The following is a 20,964-nucleotide window of genomic DNA, read 5'->3' on the forward strand; positions in this document are numbered from 1 at the left end:
ACTTTGACATCTACTGGTTTTAGTCATATCAGAGCAGACAGTGTAATATGTAACTTAATGTTCTCAATTTAGGTGGAAGAAGGAAGCAAAAATGTTCGCTTGGGCTCACTAATTGGTCTGCTGGTAGAGGAAGGCCAGGACTGGAAGCAAGTGGAAATACCAGCTGATGCTGGTGGTCCATCTTCTGTGGCTCCACCAGCACCTGCACCTGCTCCTGCAGCTCCTTCAGTTTCAGCCCCTCCTAAACTGCAACATCAGCCTGGGAAATTGCAGTAAGTTTCTATGTTTGTTATGAAATGGAGCTCTTCATTAGATCAGTAGAACTGAACCAAGAAATATTTTTTGTCCCTTTTTACCTAGTAGTAGGCTGTTATTTTGAGAGTGTTTCAGTATGAGTAAGGTGATAAACCTTGCAAGCCTAGACTATTTATTTGCTCTTAAGCCCAGTAAGTCAACACAAGTAACATAATGTTATTAGAATTAAATGTACTTATATTCTGTCCTGCAATTAAATTATGAAGGATTCTGAGCTTACAGTTGGAAAGAAGTGCTAATACAGGATGGACAATGGTGCTTATGCTTCAGATGCCAGGGGTATCTATGACTTGTTTTCTGTTTATTTGAGGAGAAAAAATAAATGGCACACTCCAAAGTCCTTACAATCTCTCGCATTTTTGATATTAGAAATAAATATTCTAATATTTTCATAACAGTGGAGTGTGAAAAACTTAAATCAGTCGGTTTATGTGCTCTTTGTTAGTTTGGTTTGGATCTGTTGGTATTCTAAGCATTGCAAACACCTTGGAGGAGGGGTCAGCTCCCGAGTGTTAGTCAGGTAGCAATAATCCATAAGCACTTTGTCTCAGGATATATCCTGTTTGGAGGTATCACTCTTTATTTGTGCTTATTTTTTTCCCCCCAAACCTCATTACCTTTTCTGTCTGTTGGTTTGCTGTGTCCTAAATGCTGCCAGCATTTAGGCTTTTCTCATGCAAGTGAGCGACAGCTGAGGTCATTGCCCAGGCATTACCTGTAGCAGGAGGATGATCCTTGAAAGGATTATGTCTTTCATTTTAGGACCAAAGAACAGAAGTGCTGTTTCACTGCAGCTGTTAGAGATGTATCACCATGTTTGGAACCAAATGATCATTTATGACATGGGGTTTTTTTGGCAAGGGCTTAATGGACCATTCTTAAAATTCAATGAGGTGCAAATATAGTCTCCTTTGGGAAATAATGAATAGGAGATTTTTGTGGAAAGACTTGAAACCAAGTATTTATTCTTTTATGAGTGTGTTGTTGCTTTGTATGTAAGAATTCCAAAACATTTTCTCTAGATGCTGGCTTTTCTCCTCGTTTCAGAAAGCTAATCATATTAAGATGCACCGGGTACTCTGTACCAGTGTACTGTGCTTTGTAGTTGACCAGAGAGAAATGTAGTTTCTTGTGATGTACATTAATGAAATAAGTAAATCTTACTATTAAAATTTAAATTTTCCCTCTAATTTCTTCAGGGTTCGCTTAAGTCCTGCGGCTCGCAACATTCTGGAGACACATGGACTAGATCCAAGCAATGTTACACCTACTGGGCCTCGAGGAATCTTCACTAAAGAGTATGTAGATAATTTGGTAAACCTACAACTTTTGATATTAGAGTAATCTCCATTAGATTAAAGTTTGCTTCTTAAAAAAGCCATGTTTTTGTTCCACTTTTTCTTATGGATGGGTTTAGTTAAATTGGAAAAATCTGTTGAAAAGATAGGGAGAATGGGTTAGGCAGTATTTGAAGAAGGCCTTAATTAGAAAAAAACCAGAACATATACTTGTATTTTTTAAGTCCCATCTTAGCTGTGTGGTACTGCTGTCACATTTCCTGCAGCTCAGCCTAATGGTGGCTATTGCTTCCTAAGCACCACTATTAGCTACCACTGTGCGTCTCAAGAATTTTACTTGCTAAGATGCATACAGAGTCAAAATAAAATACCAGTTTTCTGGTATTTTCTTCAACTCCTTTTCTTTAGGGAGTTGAGATCTTTTGCTTTTTTTTCCCCTGCAGTTCTGCTCTGAAATCTGTAGGATTTTTATTTTTTCCTATTTTTATTAGGCTGGGGAGAGCAATGAAGTGTAATGATGAGAAATTACAGAATTCTGTTTTTCTCCCATTTTTCTTTTTCCTCTCTATGATTTAAAGAACGTTTGTTTACCAAGCTGTGGTTTGTTATGATGTAGTAGTTTTTTATACCTTTGTGAGTATTGCAATATAATTATTGGCACTCAAGCCTTTGAGTGTGAAAGTTGAATGTAAAAAAATGTGGTAGATTCAGTGCATTTAGCCTTGAAGTGATGCATTCTCTTCACATGAGTATGTATGTTATTGGAAGTGATGATTTTGGCAGAAATTAATATTTTTGTTCTCAGTAAAATTATTTCTTTTGACAAGTACCATCAGTCACTTACACAGACTTTGCTGGCTACTGTTATTTTAGTTCCATTCAGAGACAACCAGGACCAGGTCAGTGTAACTTGGAACTGGAGCCGGGAAAGTGGCAGACAGTTTTTCAAACCATTTTTTTTTTTTTCTTATGACCTTTGACTGAGTTGAGATGTAGTAAGGAATTGAGTAGATAGAATATGCTATGTAACAGCAAATCATCAGAGAGAGTTCTTTCTTAATTATGTAAGTGTAATGGTAATTTATGGTGTGTAATGAGGCTATGGCAGGTGGAAACCCTCTAGGACTTTGAGCTAACAAATTAACACTTCCTAGTTGTCATGGAGATCTAGCAAAGATTTTTCTGTAGTTATGAGAATTATCTAGCAAAATAATTTCTTTTTAGAACTGCTTTTTTCCTACAGAAGATTTGACTATAAAATGTCAGTTTAAGATGAAGAATGTCTGGAGTTTTTTAACCATTGTTTTGAAATGGGGTTAATCTTTCAGATGCCTACAGACTGTTATGATATTCAGTTTGAAATGAAATGTGCAGATTTTTATAGAGAGCTGCTGCAGATATTCAGGGAAATATTTCCTTTACTGCACTCACCAGACTACAAGAAAGATAGCGAGTTATATAAGCAAGCAAGAGTCTTTGCCCCAGCTTTCCATCTTTAAATTCAATTCACTGTAAAACTTGCAACAGCAGTTGGAACTTCCACTCTACTGGCATTCTCTGCCATGACATTCTCCCTTAGTAGGCCAATACTTTGTTTTATTTATCTGTATATTTCTATTTATATTTCTCTTATGTGTTCAAGGTTGAATTGCTGTTGTTTTTTTCCTGCCTGTTTTCTTGTTGGTTTTGAGTGATTTTTTTTTAATGGAGTGGCAGGGTTTTTTTATTTGTTATTTCTAAGTAATATCCTCTTGTATCACTTAATATCATTTTCTTCAAAAATGTCCTGGAAAATTGGGATGCCAGTACAAAATAACTCACAAATTCTTGTCAAAGATTGTACCATGTTTCTACTCAACAGCTCAGACACTGTTTGGGAGAGCTATATTAAAATTGATTGTTTTAACTACTACCGCCCTTTCCCATTCTATTTCATAGTGGTCTAGGGATTTATAAATGCAACCATGAAAAGGCTGGTTATTGAGAACTGTGTTTTTCTGAGGCCCTGTTGCTCCCAGCTGTTGTTAAGTCAGTGTGTCTTGGGATCTCTGAGCTTCTCAGGCATTTTCAGCTTGCAGAGAACGCACAGCACACCCATGGAGTGCTGTTTTTCTGGAGATGAAATTCATGTGCATGTATTGAATATGAACTGACCCTGGGATCTCTGCTGTGTGCAATTTGTTAGCTGATATGTGGGAGGAATGAGTTCCTTCTATAACGATAGTGCAGTAAATCTGATACCTGGAAGTTTCTGATGTGCTCTGAATCCTGCTGACCATTTGCCTTCTTGCAGGAAATCTATGAATTGAGTAAACAGGTGTGTAAACATGTGGAAAGGGAATATAAAACATATGAAAGGGATTGGGTGCAATTTAGTTACAGTAACTGCCCCCACAGGAAGCTTGTGTCAATCCAGGCATCTCTTGTTCCACTGTTGGATCCTCAGTGATTTTTAGGTGTCTGTTTAACCCAACTTGTATCAAGAAAAGTATATTTTGAACACAAGATACTCGGTTTGCTTTCAGCATTCTTTGGGTTTTGGCTAACATGAAGTGAAAAGGACACACTTCTGTAGTAGTGGTAAACTGAAGTGTAATAGAGTTGCCAGGATCTGCATATTTCTAATAATAACAGTTTGGTAAGGCATATTTTTCTTTAATAAACATTTACTAAACTTTCATATCTTTTCTGCAAAGGTGGCTGCTCTTTGATGTTTGTTACCTCTGTTCTCTTCCTCTGTTACTGACCCATGTTGATAGAATTTATAGAAAAGATGTGACCAACCCTTCCTTTTCCAGTTGTAATAAAATATCTGTTTACCTGACTTTTACTTAAACCTGTTTAATGTTATGTGCTTTGATGCCTCTTCTAACTCTGCTTATATTCAGGCTTGCAGTGTTGCAACCATGACAGTCATAACACTGCTGTACCTGTTTTTCTTAACCAGTTAAATAATTTGGAATTGATGGGTCGATCTCTATTCATATGTATAACAAATACATGTGAACTTTGATTTTTATATATGTCTTTTGTACAAGTTAGTTTCAGAAAGTCTTGAGTGAATCTTTTAATCTAAAAATAAGCTTAATTTTGGCAATCCATTTTCCAATTAACACACTAAAAACCACCAAAACCAGATGGTCTCTCCTATGACTCCCAAGTGCAAGCCCTTAACAAATTGTTGGTAGCTTCAAAATGTTAATGAAAATGCTTGCATTATGTCATGCAGTTACTTTTTATGTCTCAAATTGTAGTGGTAGGGAATGATTTTCATTCTATCAAATCTAATATTTTTTCCTGATACAGTAGTCAAATACTAAACACTTAATTTTAAAATAAATTTTAGCTAGCATGTTCATTTGGGAAAACAAGTAACAACTTTTAATTAGGAAAAATTTTACCTTGAGCTCATTTGCTTTTTTGTTCTCAATATTGTTTGTTGAAGTATGTGTTGAAGGTAAGAATAAATTGAACTGAGTCAGCAATTGTAAGAGGCATTCTGCAGAGGTTTTCAATTTTTAATTCTTATTTCTGGAGTGCTACTTTTTAAGAGGAATGAAGAATGTGTAATGTTCTGAGATTTTGTTCTTTCTATAAAGATTTAATAACAAACTCTTGGCTGTCACTCAAGAATAGTCTCTCAGGCAGTAATCTACTGAAATTAGATAGCTTTGTTCAGTATTTATGGCTTGTGTTTCAAAACCTTGGAAGCGTTGTAAGGAGTCTGATTTTTAATTTATTTTAATTTCCTCTGCAAATTTGTGGAATTGAACTTGTGTACATGCTGTGTCTTGGTGAAGTGATAGAGATTTGTCTAGGGTATATTATAAAGGCTTTTGTTAGCAGATCTGGAGAATGAAGAGAGGAGATGTACAATTGACTTGCCTTGCAGTTGGCAGTGGTGGTGGAAATGCAGTTACTGCTGTTCAGCCTCGTAGGTGCTGGTCTCTAGCTTGTTGCTTTATGAATGCAGTGCCCCTGGGGCAGACACAGTGTCATGGCTTGGAGATGGGAGTCTCTCCTCTCCGTCATACTGCGCCCACAACAGGAAAATTTTGTGGTGGTAGCTGTATCAGTAAAAAATCCTTGCAGGATGCTTCGACTTTTTCTCCAGTGTGGTGTTAGGAAGTATGGGCCTGTATAACATCTGTGCCCAACTCTGCAAATTTATCTCAGAAAGGTGCAGAGAAATGAGTGACAAATGCATTACTCAATTTTCTCTTAGCACTAAATTACATTAAATTCAGATTATTACAAATACAACAGATGAAACAGCTTTTTTTTTAGACTCTGTAGCCTGAATAAATGTACTCTTTGATTTAGAAGAATTGTTAGTGCAATTCAAAAATCACTTTGCATGCTTACAGTTAGTGATGATGATTGTTATGCTTCTCTAGCACAAATGTTTTCTGTTACTGCATATTCAGGCCCTTTTATTAATGGAAGTTAATGAGAATTTACTAAAAAGATACCAGAAAGGCAACACAAAACCAATATCATTTAATAATAATCACTTTCTTAATGTTTGGTTTGACAACAGAAATTTAAATGTACAGAAGTGGCTAATTAAATAGAATAAGTGATGTAATAGTAATACTTAGGTATTGTTAAATAGTTTCTTTGTTGTCAGCATTTCACTGTGTTTAATCACCAGGGATGCTCTCAAACTTCTGCAAGAGAAGCAGAAAGGTAAACCCAGTGAATTGAAACCTGTGGTTTCTCCAGCTCCTGCTGCAGTGCCTTCTCCTACACAAGCAACAGCTGTGACTTCTTATCCAAGGCCAGCAATTCCACCAGTTTCCACACCCGGACAACCTGGTGCACTGGTAACACTTCTGCTAAGACTTCAGCATTGCTACAGCTGAATAGTGCAAAAGCTGCTTAAGTAGTTCTGAGATTTCTAGATCTAGAAAGAGGAAGGAAACTAAGGCCACCCAGATATCAAGCTCAGAGATGTGAAGTTTTTAGTATGTTTCAGTGATTCTAAGCAATGTAATTAAAACTGTGAAATCCTTGAAATGATGATCTGCATACTATTTTGTGTAGCCTGCAAATTGGAGTGATGAAAAAATTCATATTGCAGGCCTTGGAGAAACTAGAATGATGATTTATTTTTATTGTGCTTGATTTGTTTGCTTTCCTGCAAGATATGTGTCCATTAATGAGTTGTCAAGAAATGAGGAAGGAAAAGGCTTCTTTGTGGTTACCTTGGAGAGTAATTGTGCAAACTCTAGAACCTAATTAAATTTGTGTTAAATTGAAATACTAGAAATACCAGAAAATATTTCTTGAAAGAATAAATGCCCCGATGTTCTACATCAGTAGAAATTGAAAAGCTTTTATGAAAAACATTTTTTGGCTCTAGAACTAAATTTGGTGTATCTTTTTAGTTTGAAGTTTACAATGTAGCTACAATTCTTAATATTCAGGGAATGCTGCCTTTTTTTTTTTTTTCTTTTTTTGCACTGTACAAAGAGCCAAACAACTTGAAAGCTCAGACTTAGATCCATTATAGAATAAAATGTTTCTGTGATTGCACCAGAACATATATATTGCAATTTATTGCATGTTGGGTACTGCTGAGTATGTACTAAGGATTCTGTGGACCCTTACATGTTCAAGGGATGTGTGCTAAAGATTAAGTATACAAAATCATGTCTCCCAGAATCATTTATCTTCTTGCTTTGTGTAGTCGCTAATATTTTAAGAGATTTCTTGCAAGTTGCTCTGCGTCTAGGAAGAAGTTGGTCATTAAAACATTATTGGATCTATCTGGAAGGAGAGAGAGGAATAACAGAAAAGATGCAGCAAAGCCTGTCTTAAGGAGCTACACAGGGAGTTGAAAAAGCAGTAGTTTACCAAGGAAGTGTTCTTTTATAATTTAAATGGAGCAAAGCATAATCTGAGCAATATGCCAAGCCTGGAAGATTGAATAGTGTTTATATAATCTGGCTGAAAATAAATGTCTCAATACTTGGATTATTTTTTTTTAACAAGGTTAATTCTATGCTGTAAAATGGAATTATTCTGTAAAACCTGTTGTGTTGATCACAGTTAATAGGAATGGACTAGAACACTCGATAGTCTTTGTCATATTAGTTGGAATGTATCACTTTTGGATACCTAGGGGATAGTTGACATGGGCAGGAGTCACTGATGATAATGCATAAATGCTGGAGTACTTTCAGAAAAGGGGAACTGTGTTTGCTCTCCTGATATTTAATACACAGCATATGATTTCTTTCAGGGCACATTCACAGAAATCCCAGCTAGCAACATCCGAAGAGTTATTGCTAAGAGATTAACAGAGTCTAAAACCACCATACCTCATGCATATGCTGCTGCTGACTGTGCCATTGATGCTGTTTTGAAATTAAGAAAAGAATTGGCCAAAGGTTAGTAATCTGATTTACTTTAGCATGTGGTAATACTAATGTGGTTATACTAATGTTTAATTTTTCCTGTTTACATAAACTTCCCCAGGAGGTGTACATTTTGTATAGATAGACCACTATGCATTCAAATAGGTTTTTCTTCAGTATGTTGGACTCAAGCTGTAGTTCCTGGCAATTACTGAATTGGACAGCTTGTCAGAATATAGGAAGACAGAGGTGTCTGCCAACTTACACATCACTCTGAAGTCTTATTTTGCACAATAACCAGGCTGCATAAGCAGTAGTGATGCTCTGTTTGGTGATGAAGACATGCACCTCTCAGACTGGTACTAAGTCTGTGACTTGGGTAAAATAATGTTAGGTCTAAGACACTTCAAGTTTTGATCTAAAGCTTCATGATTGCTGTCATGATTTGAAAGCTTATAGGTTCAAATGGTAGGTTTCCTAAGACTTGTGAGCTGTGCATTCAGAACAACACAGTAGAATAGGTTTAATTTACATTTTTATTGCTGTACTGATTGAGAAACTGAGGCAAACTGTTCTGTACTAGTCACTAGCCATGCTTGTTTATCTGTTTGTGTGGTCTAAAATTAAATTTGACAGGTATATCCAGATTTCCTAGATGATGATACAGGAGCTGCTTGTCCTTCCACTGGAGTTTTGAATGACTAATTTTTAATGCAAGAGTACCCAGATCATTTTTCTACCTGTTATTTTTCCTAATGGTATCTTATTCACAAATGAATGTCAAAGACATTTTATGACGCTGATATTTTTTTTAAACAGCAGCAGTTCATAAGCAATGAACCAAAAAAGGATCTTAGTTAGGAATACTCAATTGAAATTTTTCACACCTCTCCTGCTGTTGTTGATTCTTAATGAATATTTCCTTTAAATGCAGAGGTGGAAAAGCCATATGTCTTTGCATGACATTGAACTACAGAGCTTGTCCTGGTACATTTTTGTTTCCTCTGATGGAAATTGTGGGGGTTTCTACTATTATAAACTTCAGTGGTGCAGGGTAAAATATTACCAGATGTGGATCATGTAACTGTATTCCTGCTCTAATACTGGACTGTGACATTTTTGCCAAGGGTTAGGAATATAGTATGTAAACAGAAACCAGTGTGTATTTGATGATCAAGGTACAGGTTTGTCTGATGTGAAACTCTGTCAGTGCAGCATAGTAATTGAAAGTTCCATTATGTTCTGTTGGAATGCTGTCTCTCTTCTTGTACATAGATTACTAATCATGGCAAATGTTGCAGGCCAGTTATGTGGTAAGTGGATACTTGGTTCACTCCTCTAAATTTGTGATGACTTAAGAATGTTTCACTTGATATTATTATCTATAAATTATTTTCCCTTGCAAAATATTTCTAAATTTAGGTATGTTACATGCCATAAACCAGATTTGAAAATTAAGCAGTTTTGCTGCTTGATCAGTTTTGCTGACAGTAGTGATAGTGGTGGAAGGGTAATGTAGTTTTTTTAATTGTGAGAATGATGAGTTTAATATTGTGTAAATGTCACACATTTCAGGGTAATTTTATGGCCTAATCTGTTTTGTATCTATTATTCCTGCTTCTGATGCCACTCCTAATTTTACCAGTTACCAGTTTCAGTCTCCTGAAACTCTTGAGTGTCTTTGCATGAGATTTTTCTTGATGGATACGCCTTTTGTCTCAAGGGGGGAAAAAGTTTTCTTGCTTTTATTATTGGATTTTGAAGATAAGTGACTTTCTGTTAATGCTTCAAAGAAATAAATCTGCTGAATCACTAGAATCTTGTCATCACACAAATACTGATAAACAAATCTTACAAACAATGATTGTTATCCTTTTTTAAAATTTTTCTGTTTCCCTTTGCAGATGACATTAAAGTATCTGTAAATGATTTTATTATCAAGGCAACAGCAGTTACTCTGAAGGTACGCAAATAATTGACTTTAAAAATACCTTTTAATAGTAAACTGCCTAGGAGACAAAAGTATTTTGTGAGTATGTGGAGATATGAGTGGGATAACAGTAAAGCTGGTAATTCTGTATTGCTTATTGACAGGTTTTTTAGGTTTCCAGGTAAAATTCTCTTCACTGTCTCTGTTGTGAACTAGAAAAATGAGAGCTTCTTAGTAAAAATCCACTTACTGCAGTTAACATCTGCAAATCACAAAAGTTGCTTTGTCAGCAGACTAAAGCCATTGCCAAGATCATTCATTTAATCTTAGTTAGATCGTCTTTCTTTTAGTTATAAGCAAACATTCATCTAAGTCTTAAACAAACCTTGTTATTACCTCAGGTGTATTCTGACGGCACATTGAGTGATACCTGCTTTGAAATAAAAATTCTTCTGGCAACCACTCTGCTAGGAATTCTCATTGCCTGGATTACCTCACAGTAATATAAAAACTTTGGAAAGGATGTGACAGCTGTTTTTCTCATTTGTGAGGATAATTTGAACTATTTAGAAGTTGAGAGAGGAATTTATGTTGGGGGAGTATTCCTATTCCTATGGATTTATGGAATTGAGAGAACGCCAGACTGGAAAAGACTTAACAGATTTCTAGCTGAACATGTACTAAATATTAATGTATAATTTTAAGAGCTATAGCTTAGATATAACTTAATGTTTCATTTGGAGAGAAAATAGACAGGATTCTACACAGTTTCATAAGCAAGTGCCTGAGAGAAATTTGAGGCCTTATTTAGACTGGAAAAAAAATTCTGCAAGTTAATACCAAAACCAAAAGGAGGAGCCAAATATCTGTGCTTTGCTTTTGTTAGATGTGTACATAACAAGAAGCTTTTTTAGTGGCCTAATGAAACCTTTTGTGAGGAAATAGTGATACCTAAATTTTACTATGAACTGCTGGGAGTGTTGGATAACTTATCTCTGCACCAGAGAGCAGGTGAAAGGAACAGGAGAGAGAGAACAAGAGGTTTTGTGTTTTGTCTTCTGAGGGGGCTGTTAGTTTGAGCTGATAATAATACTGTGTAGATATGGAAGTAACCAATAAAATTCTTCTATCCTATTGTTTTGTTAGAAATCTATGCTAGCATTTGTTTGACTATTAAAATAATACATTAAAAAAAGGCCCAACAAATTTAACTCAGTATATCAGGAAACAAGTTCATGATCAAGCTCACTTCTCATCTACTTTCTGTCAGCTTTTTAGGAAAAGATGTGGGCAACTGCTTTAAAAAAAGAAAACCCACTTCCACCAGTACCTCTCCTGCATGAAACTGGGTGATGTGAATGCATCTTCAAGTTGAAATTCAAGGCAGTTTCTTTGACTCTTTTCTGGGTACTCTTCAGAGAATATTTTGTTACTGTTTTATCTCTGAACAATGAAAAATGTGTTCTTTTGGCTTTAATGGGCTGACTGCAGCTGGTTTGACAGTTTATGACACACCACAAGATACTGCTTGTATTGGTTCTTGAACATGCTAAATTTCTCCTTCACTTAGGATATCACAAGTCCAGTTATGAGTTCTGTGTTTCAGCTTGGTCTTGACATTTGACAGCTGAGATGTTGTGAATGTGCCAGTGGGCTCACCAGGTGACAGCCCAGTAGAACCAATCTTCTTTCTGGAACAAGGAGGGAGAGGGGAGCATGAAGGAAGTAAAACTTCTAGGCTGATATCTTCAAGTGGTTGGGCTTTGTTACAAAGCCTCCTCTAGCAGCTGTCCTTTAAAAATAAATCTTTCATTGTTGAAGTGACAAATTCTGTCCCTACCATCTCTTTTGAATATCTTTATTCTGGTGTTGAAGAATAGGAACTCAGAGTACTGTCATACCACTTCTTCCTAGGAGTGCAGTTACTTTAGATAGACAGTAGAGTCACTTTTGATATTGCATCCCTCCCATAATTTTTATGGAATACCCTCTTCATTTCATTAAGCTAAAAAAATCTAAATGAAATTATTAGTGAACATCTCAATTTTAACTTAGTCCGCCCACAAAAAAAATCTGATGCATTTTAGGAGAGCATCTGAATAACAGTGAGTGTACCTGCAGCATATTTTATTTGTTGAGAATTGTGCTTGAGGCACCAGTGAAAAACAACATGCGGGTGTAGTGGGATGTCCATTTCCATGCTTTAAAATCCAGCATCCTGTGATGTTATTTTGTGGGAGAAGTTGCACTGCTTTGAGGTTTTACATGCTGGCCATCATAAGCTGGTATTGGTGAAGAAATTTATAGTAATGTGGGGGTCTTTTCCTAGCAACACCAAACAAACTTCTGTCTGTACTGCATTTTTAGTTTCTGATCCATACATTTCATGTCTTTTGATGAAGTAAATATGAATAAAATCAGTGCAAGCTATTTCACTTGGTGGATGCCTGTAGATAGCTATGTGTCTTAAAGGAATTTCCTTTTTCTTAATAACTGATTGCACTGTTCTTCTTCTAACAGCTGTCTTTTTTTTTTTTGTCTGTTTTAGCAAATGCCAGATGTGAATGTAACGTGGGATGGGGAAGCCTGCAGGCGGCTGCAGTCCATTGACATCTCCATTGCCGTGGCAACGGACCGAGGGCTCATTACGCCAATCATAAAAGATGTTGCTGCCAAGGGAATAAAGGAAATTGCTGCCTCTGCAAAGGTGGGTCTGAAATGTGCAGCAGGCTGAGGAATAGAGCAGCTGTATGGTTTTCTGTAGCAGAAAATGTAGCGTGACCCAGATACACATCAGTAATAACAAAGGCAGTGGAACTAAAGCAGTTTCAGCATTACTTACACTTCAAAATTCTTACTGATTTTGCAACTCCATTTTTCATCAACAATAATATTATGTTATTTAGTTGAATGGTGGCTAGACTGCTTGAAAAATAAACCTGTACAGACTTTTGCAATTTAATATAATTGTAATTCTTTAAGCCTCAAGAGAATGCTACTTAATGCTAGTTTCATTAGTATTTCCAGTCTTGGGGTTTGAGATTTTGGTTTTTTTGTGTTTTTTCCCTTTCCCAGAAATTTTCTTGTGTCTGCTTTTTCTACTCTCTTTGCAGTTATATTATGGAATGTATTTCTGTCTGCATTTATTTCAATATGCACTTCAATTAAGGATGTAACACTAAACTCCTCAGACTAATGAGCAGTATTTTGCATAGAGCGGGTGCCAGTCAGAGTGATATGTGGCAGTTGTTGCCAGATAAAGGAGTGGTTTTTGGCAGGCAAAAGTAGAATGAATGATGAAATGTCCCAAGACAGGCCATTTTTTGTCATTTAACGAGTACTAATCAAAGACCTACACCATCTGAGGAATGCAATGGAAACAGATCCTAGGACATAAAACTGTCCCCAAACTAGACACCAGTGCACTTCTTAAATTCTTGCCTTTCATGTAGAACTATAGAAGCCATAATAGTCTATGTTGATGGAGGGGAACAGCCAAAAAGTTGTGGCAGAAAAAGATGGGTCATACCACAAAATGTTCATAAATGGGTGTTTTTAATGTTTTTTTCCAGTCCATATTTCTTACTTTATGCTGAATGTGTTGTGAAAACAATTCCTTACAGTAGTAGCCAGTTGGGGAGGAAGGTCAGCTGAGATTGTTGTGGGGTTTGTGATGGAATGACGAGAAGAGAAGCATTGTTCAGTCTTGTGCTTTCACTCTATTCCCCAATACCTGAAATAGTGTGCGGTATTGCAAACCTCTCTTACCACAAATCAATGTCCTTCAGTTCCCATGGTGGAAATTCAGCTTGTGTTCAATGGGGCTATGATAGTGAGCATTCCCCTTGCCTTTTAAGTGGCATATGTGTGACATAGCTGTCCACACCAACATCATTTTGCTTATCAACTTCTTACTGAATTACTGAAACAAACATGTACCTGATGTGCATGCACTGGAACTGCAGCTGCTTCTCTGTCAGTCTCCCTGTAGTTTGGCAGGCACTTTCTTTGTATAATTGCTTGTATCTTCCCTTCTGCTGCATGTTAATATGGACTTCTTTCCAGGTCATATGCATCCTGGCACTGGATTTTCATCATTCAAATAATGCAATTGCACAAACGCATCATGCTTATATTGATCCTGTTGTGTGAATGCTGTTCCCATGGCTATTGTCTTCACTAATTATTCAGAGATGAAAAAAAGTCTAAACTAAAGCTCAGTGTATCCTTGTAACTTTGACATGCTTATTACGAATTTTAGAATTTTGTACAACTCTGCGATCTCATCTTGGAACATAGTAGAAACTTCTTGGGCTGTGTTTGAAGCTGTCTTCTGTTGAATTTTAAAGAAGAGTCTCACAAATGAAATGGAGATCTCAGAAGGAGTGGCCTTAAAGGCAGCCTTCAAAAGGTGGTTGAATGTTAACTGGGAGAAGTACATTAATTCAGTCTGGTAGAAAGTTCTGAAATGGTACATGTCAGTTTCTTTAAACAAGTATGTTAAGAATACTGTGAATTTATCTCATCAGTATTTTGCTAGATAATATAAGACCACCAGGGAGAATGGTGGTTCCATTGTAAGAACTGGAACGGTATTTGTAAGATGAGAGAACAGCTTTTATTGAACGGCCAATATTGGTGGAAAAATGAAGTTTTGTGTCCTAGTCTCTTTGCCAAATCATTGCAGCAACACCTCAGGTGTTGCTGAGGGTGCTTCCCTAAATCCAAAAGCAAGTGACTTTTGCTTACTTTATGTCTGTATGGTACTTAAAATGTCTTACTGAAATAAAAAGAATTAGTCTATTACAACACACTGATTTCTTTTTTTTTTTTTTCTTTTTTTTTTTTTAGGCTTTAGCAAAGAAGGCCAGAGATGGAAAACTGCTACCAGAAGAGTACCAGGGAGGATCTTTTAGGTAAAAATCTAGCAGCATTTAATACATGCAGGATGGGTTCAGAACTGTTTTATCCTCAGCAATTTCACTGTCTTTTAATGCATTGCTTTTAAAATCTTGCTCTGTTTAGGATGAAACTCTTTGTGATGATTGTGAGGGTCAAACCTAGTCTGTCTTGTATCAGGGGGAAACAATTACCCTGCTTCAGGTTCATTTCATCTGTACTTGGCAGTGGTGAGGCTACACCTTGAGTTCTGTATTTAGTTTTGGTTCCATCCCCACAAGAAAGACATTGAGGTCCTGGAGTGTGTCCAGAGAAGGGCAATGGAGCTGGTGTTGGGTCTGGAGCACAAGTCTTGTGAGGAACAGCTGAGGGAACTGGGATTGTTAAGTCAGGAGGGACCATATCACTCTTCATTCTTTCTGCCTGAAAGGAGTGTAGCTGTAGAGAGGTGTGGGTTGGCCTCTTCTCCCAGGTAGTAACAAGAGGAAAGGAAATAGCCTCAAGTTGCAGCAGGGGAAGTTTAGATTGGATGTTAGGAAAAAACTCTTCATGAAATGGATTGTCAAGCATTGCAACAGGTTGTCCAGGGAAGTGGTTGAGTCACCATCCCTGGAAGTGTTCAAAAGGCAGGTGGATGTGACACTTAAGGACCTGGTGTGTGGTGAACACAGCAGTGGTGCCATTTGATGGTTGGGCTGTACTATTTAATCCTTTTCCACTCTTTGCTGTAACTGTAACCAGAAAGGAGGAGATGGTGGGCCAGCTTTCTCCATAGACAACTTGTCACAGAAGAATCCAAGACTTTCCTAATATACCACTTGACAGGTGGTAACACAGACAGAAATGTTTTCATGTGCCTGAGTTAACACCTAGATGCCCAAATTTTATTGCTTAGTGGATACCATCAGCCACTGTAATTTGCAGTTGTGAAGTTCAGTCTAAAAGATATTTGGCTTGGAATAGGGAAAGGCAAAATCTATTTAAAGACATTGCTTTGTTAGCTTACTTTCTGGCTTCATTGTGTGCAGTGCAAGAATACATTGTTGTAAAGAAATGGGACTTTTTAAAAGGTGCACAATTTTTAATTGCAAAAATTCCAAACCCTTGAGAATCTGAATGTGCTCAACTGAAAACAGTTCAGATCTATTTTTAACTTAATGGATTTTGCCTTGGCAGGAATTTAAATCATAATAGTTCTTATATATAGATTATTTCTTGGAGGGAATATGCAATTTCTGATGTTACTGAAACTCTTTTCTGTTTTATTCAGTATCTCCAATCTGGGCATGTTTGGCATCAGTGATTTCACAGCAGTCATAAATCCTCCTCAGGCGTGCATCCTCGCTGTGGGCCGAGCAAGACCAGAGCTCAAGATTGTGGAAGATGAAGAAGGGAATGAGAAACTTGAGCAGCATCAACTCATGACAGTGACTCTCTCGAGTGATGGTCGAGTGGTGGATGATGAACTGGCTTCAAAGTTTCTGGAGACCTTGAAAGCCAATATAGAGAATCCAATGCGACTGGCCTTAAATTAAACTCACTGAAGATTGCTTCCTGTTTTGACTGCATAGATAACTATTATATACCTAGGGTTGTTTTTCTGTATAGAGGAGTAAATAGCTGAAGATGGACAGTTAAAAATATTTAATTTATGAATTAATGTGAAAGACTCATGATTTTAGTCTTCTGTAATAACCAGGTTTCGTACTGTAAAGCTAAAAGACTTGGAAGTTAAAGTACCACATTGCTTTAAACACATAGTACCAATGGTACATGTTTGCATAGGAAAGTCAATCTCATCTGTAAAAAACCTCAATAAAACTTCATGAAATATAAAAGGGAATAATAGAGTAATTTGGGTTGGAAGGAACTTTTAAAGGTCATCTAGTCCAGCTTCGCCTACAATGACCAGGGATGTCTTCTGAGCCCCACCCACCCTGACCTTAAATGTTTCCAGAGATGGGGGATCTTCTGCCTCTCTGGGCAGCCTGTACTGTCTTTTACCACCCCCACTGTAAAAATCTTCTTTGTATCTAGTTTGAATCTACCTGCTTTCAGTGTAAAGTTATCACCCCTTCTCCTATTGCAACAGGACCTGCCAAAAATTTGTTCCAGTCTTTCTTCAAAGCCTCCTTTAAGTATTGAAAAAAAACAGAACTTAATTGTGCGAGCAGTGTTCTCATAGAGGTCCCAGTATGAAAGGTCAAATTTCGCACCTTGAATAGTTGCTGATTAATGCTGTTCTTTGCATGGATGGAATGTAGATGTAAGTAGAAAGTGTTTCATCATCAGTGTATATTGAAATGTAACTCAGAGGCTCAAGGCTCAAATGCAGTGGCCAAGAATTTTAACAGAATAAAATTGGTGTCTTTCTTACATATAAATATGGAACCACATATTGCACATAAATGGTATGAAATAACTGTGTTTACAGGACCTCATGAGAATATAAATTGTCGATAGAATTATGGGAGTTTGTCTTACTCTGTTTTGTGCAACTGCTTTTTCCTAATGATTTGTAGGAATTAATTATGGCAGCAGCTTAACAAGTAAACAGCTACTTGCAAGACAGCCTTTACTTAACACTGAGGTGAGAGTTTTTGATAAATGAGTTTGCTTCTTAAGAACTTAAGTTCTGAAGACTGGAGAGATTTTTGATTACCAGATATAGTTTACTGTACAGGAATGGACATACACATTCTGTATTTCCAAGAGTTTTTTACTGATAAACGATATTAAAGATTGGTTCCTTAGGATTAATTTGCAATTTGAAACTATTGACTTCCAATTTTTCCAAAGCTGTTTGTTAACCTCGTATTACTGTGGGGGAAAAAAAAAAAAAAAAAGACCAACTTCTGTATTGTCCTTAATGTACAAGAAGATCTCATTATTTGCTGAATCTGCTCTGCCCAGGAGATTTTTCAGGCCTGTTATAAATCTGGTTTCCCGCTTTTCGCTTGCGCACGGGTGGCTGCGGTGGTGCTGTGTGCTCCCGCAGGTAGGGGCTGCACGGCTGCCCTGTGTCGCTGCAGTGCTGCATGCGCTGCGATCCCTTCTTGCGAGCCCGTGCTTTTCCTGCGCCCTCGCAGCCACTGGAAGGCGCTGTTGCATGTAAGGATGGGATGGGATTTGTGTCCCGTCTCGCCCGTGTGGGTGCTCTCATCCATTGTGCTGCCCCAGCAGGCAAGGCAGCTTCTCCTGGTTAAATAAACCTTTGGAGCTTCGGAACTGGGCAAGGCTAACACAAGGTTGAATTGTAGTTTCTTTGCACCTGCCTGCTTTGCCAGCATTGTTATTTGAAGCAGATATAATTTGTCAGTCATCAGCCTGTGAAGGAAATGTGTGGAGCTCAGATGGGTGATAGCAGTCAGATCTCCTTAATTCATAGGAAATGAACCCTTTTGTAACACCTAGCACTTCAGCAGAAGTGAGACAACAAATACCTGCCCATTCAGCTTAAATATTCAGTATCTTTGTGATGATTTGGGATAGGAACAATGGGTCAATTGCCAGAAAGTGAATAATTGGTATGCTTGCTTTTGAAGCAAATTTTCCTCAAAGTAAAATTTTCACAGATTAAAAATTTAGCTTTGTGTTTTATTCTTTCCAATGTCTTCTGACAGCCTATTCTACATACCAAAGCAGGAAATACAATGAAGACATCAACTTTTGTGAGTAATTTTTTAAAAAACATAAAAATGGAGTATACTAATATGTGCTGGAAATGTGTGCCTTTAGGATGCATACTGTCTTTGTATAATTTTCCATTGCAGGAGGCATGATTGAAAAAAAAAAAAAAAGTTATTTTGGACTTTGTGATTGTTAGCAAATATTGAATTGTGTGTCACACTTTAATCCCCAATTGCAATGTCAGAATATTTGACTTTTGGGCTTTTTTTTTTTTTTTTTTTTTTTTTTTTTCCCTGCAATCTTACTCCTTATAAAAAAAATTTCTGTAATTCCTTCTTGTTGCTGTATCCTGCACCTCAGGACACAGTTGGCTCTTTTGGCTGCCAGGGCACACTGCTGACTCATGTGCAGTGATGTTCTATTGTGTTTGTCCCTAAATTGTTGAAGACACAGAAAGCAGATTCCTCTAAGTCAGTATAGCAGTTACTTTCAGCTTATCAGTTTTTTTCTTGTTTAATCTATTATGGATGTATCTTTCAGCATGTTCTTTAGTTAAGCATAAGTTTTGAACTTTAAACTTGGGATTTCTTTCTGTGTAGTCATGCTTGAGTGAAGCAGGAGGATGTTCATGGTAGCCTGCTAGAGATGTGTAGAAACATGTCCAAGAAACACAGAAAATTAGGATCTGGGTGAAATCATGTGTTGATTAAACTGGGGTGAAAATCACTTACTGGAAGCTACAGGCTACTTTGCATGTTTACTTTACAAAATCTGCATCTTTCATCTTTATCGGTGAAAAACCATCACTGTTTGCTTGAACTCCATTTGTGCTCCTTCGCTTTTACGTCAACTTTGTTTCAACTTGTAGGTGTCATGGTACATAATTATTCAGCTACAATAACCATACTGTTCTTCCCTTTCTCCGTAATAATGGCCCTACCTGTCAAGTTAAACATTTGTGTCATTATGAGAAAATAAGTAGCTGGAAAATGACGGATGTTTCTGTTTGTTCAGTGCCTGTACTAAGGAAAGTGATTCATGCTGCGTTAATGAATGCCACTATTTATCTCCTTAAAAGATAAGAGAACAAGAGAAGATTCCCTTTTATACTTTGGAAGTTTTTCTTGTGTTCTAGACCTACACAGGAAGAAAGGGCAGCTGTGAACATTTTTATTTCTGCTCACTGTTGTATGAAGAATGAAATGAATTGTTAAAGCAACAGATCTCTCCTTCACTTTCATGATTTTTGCATTGTCTATGTGATGTGCATTACAGCACACTCTTCATTTCACTTTGCAGGGATCCAAGCAATTGAAGGATACTCTTCATTGACCTGGCCATCAATTAATTCCTGTTTCAGCTGCCTATTTTAAGAAATAATTGTTTCATTTTGCAGCTTTGGTTCACTTTTAATTTCTTCTCTGCCAAATAAATTATAAGCTTACTTATCTGAAGAGGCTGTTTGTGTGTGCAGGTGCTTATACTTGCTGTGTCATGTCCCAGTCTGCATTAGCAGCATGCACTGACTTTCTGGAGGTTTCTGGAGACAGCAACATGCTGTTTCCTCCTCGTTGCCTGGAGAACAGGAACTGCCACAGATCCCTGGGTTGATAAGGAAAAGAACTCTTCTTACACTGTTCTGAAGTTTGAAGCTTTTGACTTACAGTGTGAATTTCAACCCAATATTCTGAGTGCAGTATGTTACTTGCTCATTCTAGGATACTAAGAAAGAATTCTACAGCACCTTTACTATTCCTTTAAAGTACAAACAATGCAGAGACTCAAATGAAAGTAACATTCAAATTCCACCACCCCCCCACAAGAGTATTAGAGGGAGAACTAACTTGCAGTTATTTTGGAGTCAATTCAGAAGTTAATTGGTTGCACCCAGGGAAATTTATCAGATGTTTTAACACCTTGTATTTCCCTGTTGACAAATACAGAGGAATTACAGCTTTTTCAGGTAGGTTTGGAGTCTTTTCTCTGTCCATTTATATTTTGAACCTACTGTAACTATCACAGTCTTCAAAGCAGGTGGTGTCTTACTCAAGCTCATAATGAGGGCTAAGGATTCTGAGTGACTCCCAGGCTGGAGCAGAAGAAACATTTCTGGATATGTGAAGTTATCTGAAACAGTGCTCTCAGGTACCTCCTTGGCTGCTATCCGTGTGTATTTGTATGCTCTCTGACAGCTGCAGGCAGAAGCCACAAACAGAGGGTCGAGGCCCTCTTACTGAAGTGGATAATGCTCACAGAAGAGAAGTGGTTATTGAAATTCACCTGTCAGGGCTGTCTCAAGTATTCACATGGCTTAAATTTTAAGTGTAGTCTTACCTGAGAGAGGTACTTCTGCCAAAGACTAGATTTAAGCAGTTGCAGGAAGACATCTTTCATTTTGAAGACAATCCCTATTGTGGAGGGTAGAAGAGATGAAAGAAAGTCAAAATAAAGGAGTCTTTTTCACCTGTATTTGAACAGCATTCTTTGTGTAGCATTATCTCTATTTTATTCATTATCAAGGAGTGCCTGG

At 37.2% G+C, this 20,964-nt stretch overlaps 1 protein-coding gene across 1 annotated transcript in view; it reads left to right on the top strand.

Annotated features, from left to right (window-relative positions):
* Positions 1-17,630, top strand: part of PDHX (pyruvate dehydrogenase complex component X) — a 33,079-nt gene extending 15,449 nt beyond the window's left edge. Inside the window, exons 4-11 of the mRNA XM_041481121.1 lie at positions 73-272; positions 1,515-1,613; positions 6,268-6,439; positions 7,861-8,008; positions 9,880-9,938; positions 12,454-12,612; positions 14,757-14,821; positions 16,075-17,630. Coding sequence (XP_041337055.1) covers positions 73-272; positions 1,515-1,613; positions 6,268-6,439; positions 7,861-8,008; positions 9,880-9,938; positions 12,454-12,612; positions 14,757-14,821; positions 16,075-16,339 — 1,167 coding nt within the window. The 3' untranslated portion in view covers positions 16,340-17,630. The remainder of the gene's footprint in view (positions 1-72; positions 273-1,514; positions 1,614-6,267; positions 6,440-7,860; positions 8,009-9,879; positions 9,939-12,453; positions 12,613-14,756; positions 14,822-16,074) is intronic.
* The last annotated feature ends 3,334 nt before the right edge of the window (positions 17,631-20,964 follow it).

The sequence above is a fragment of the Pyrgilauda ruficollis genome, unplaced genomic scaffold, assembly GCF_017590135.1.
Source record: "Pyrgilauda ruficollis isolate IOZ18807 unplaced genomic scaffold, ASM1759013v1 scaffold55, whole genome shotgun sequence".
Classification (NCBI taxonomy): Eukaryota; Metazoa; Chordata; class Aves; order Passeriformes; family Passeridae; genus Pyrgilauda; species Pyrgilauda ruficollis.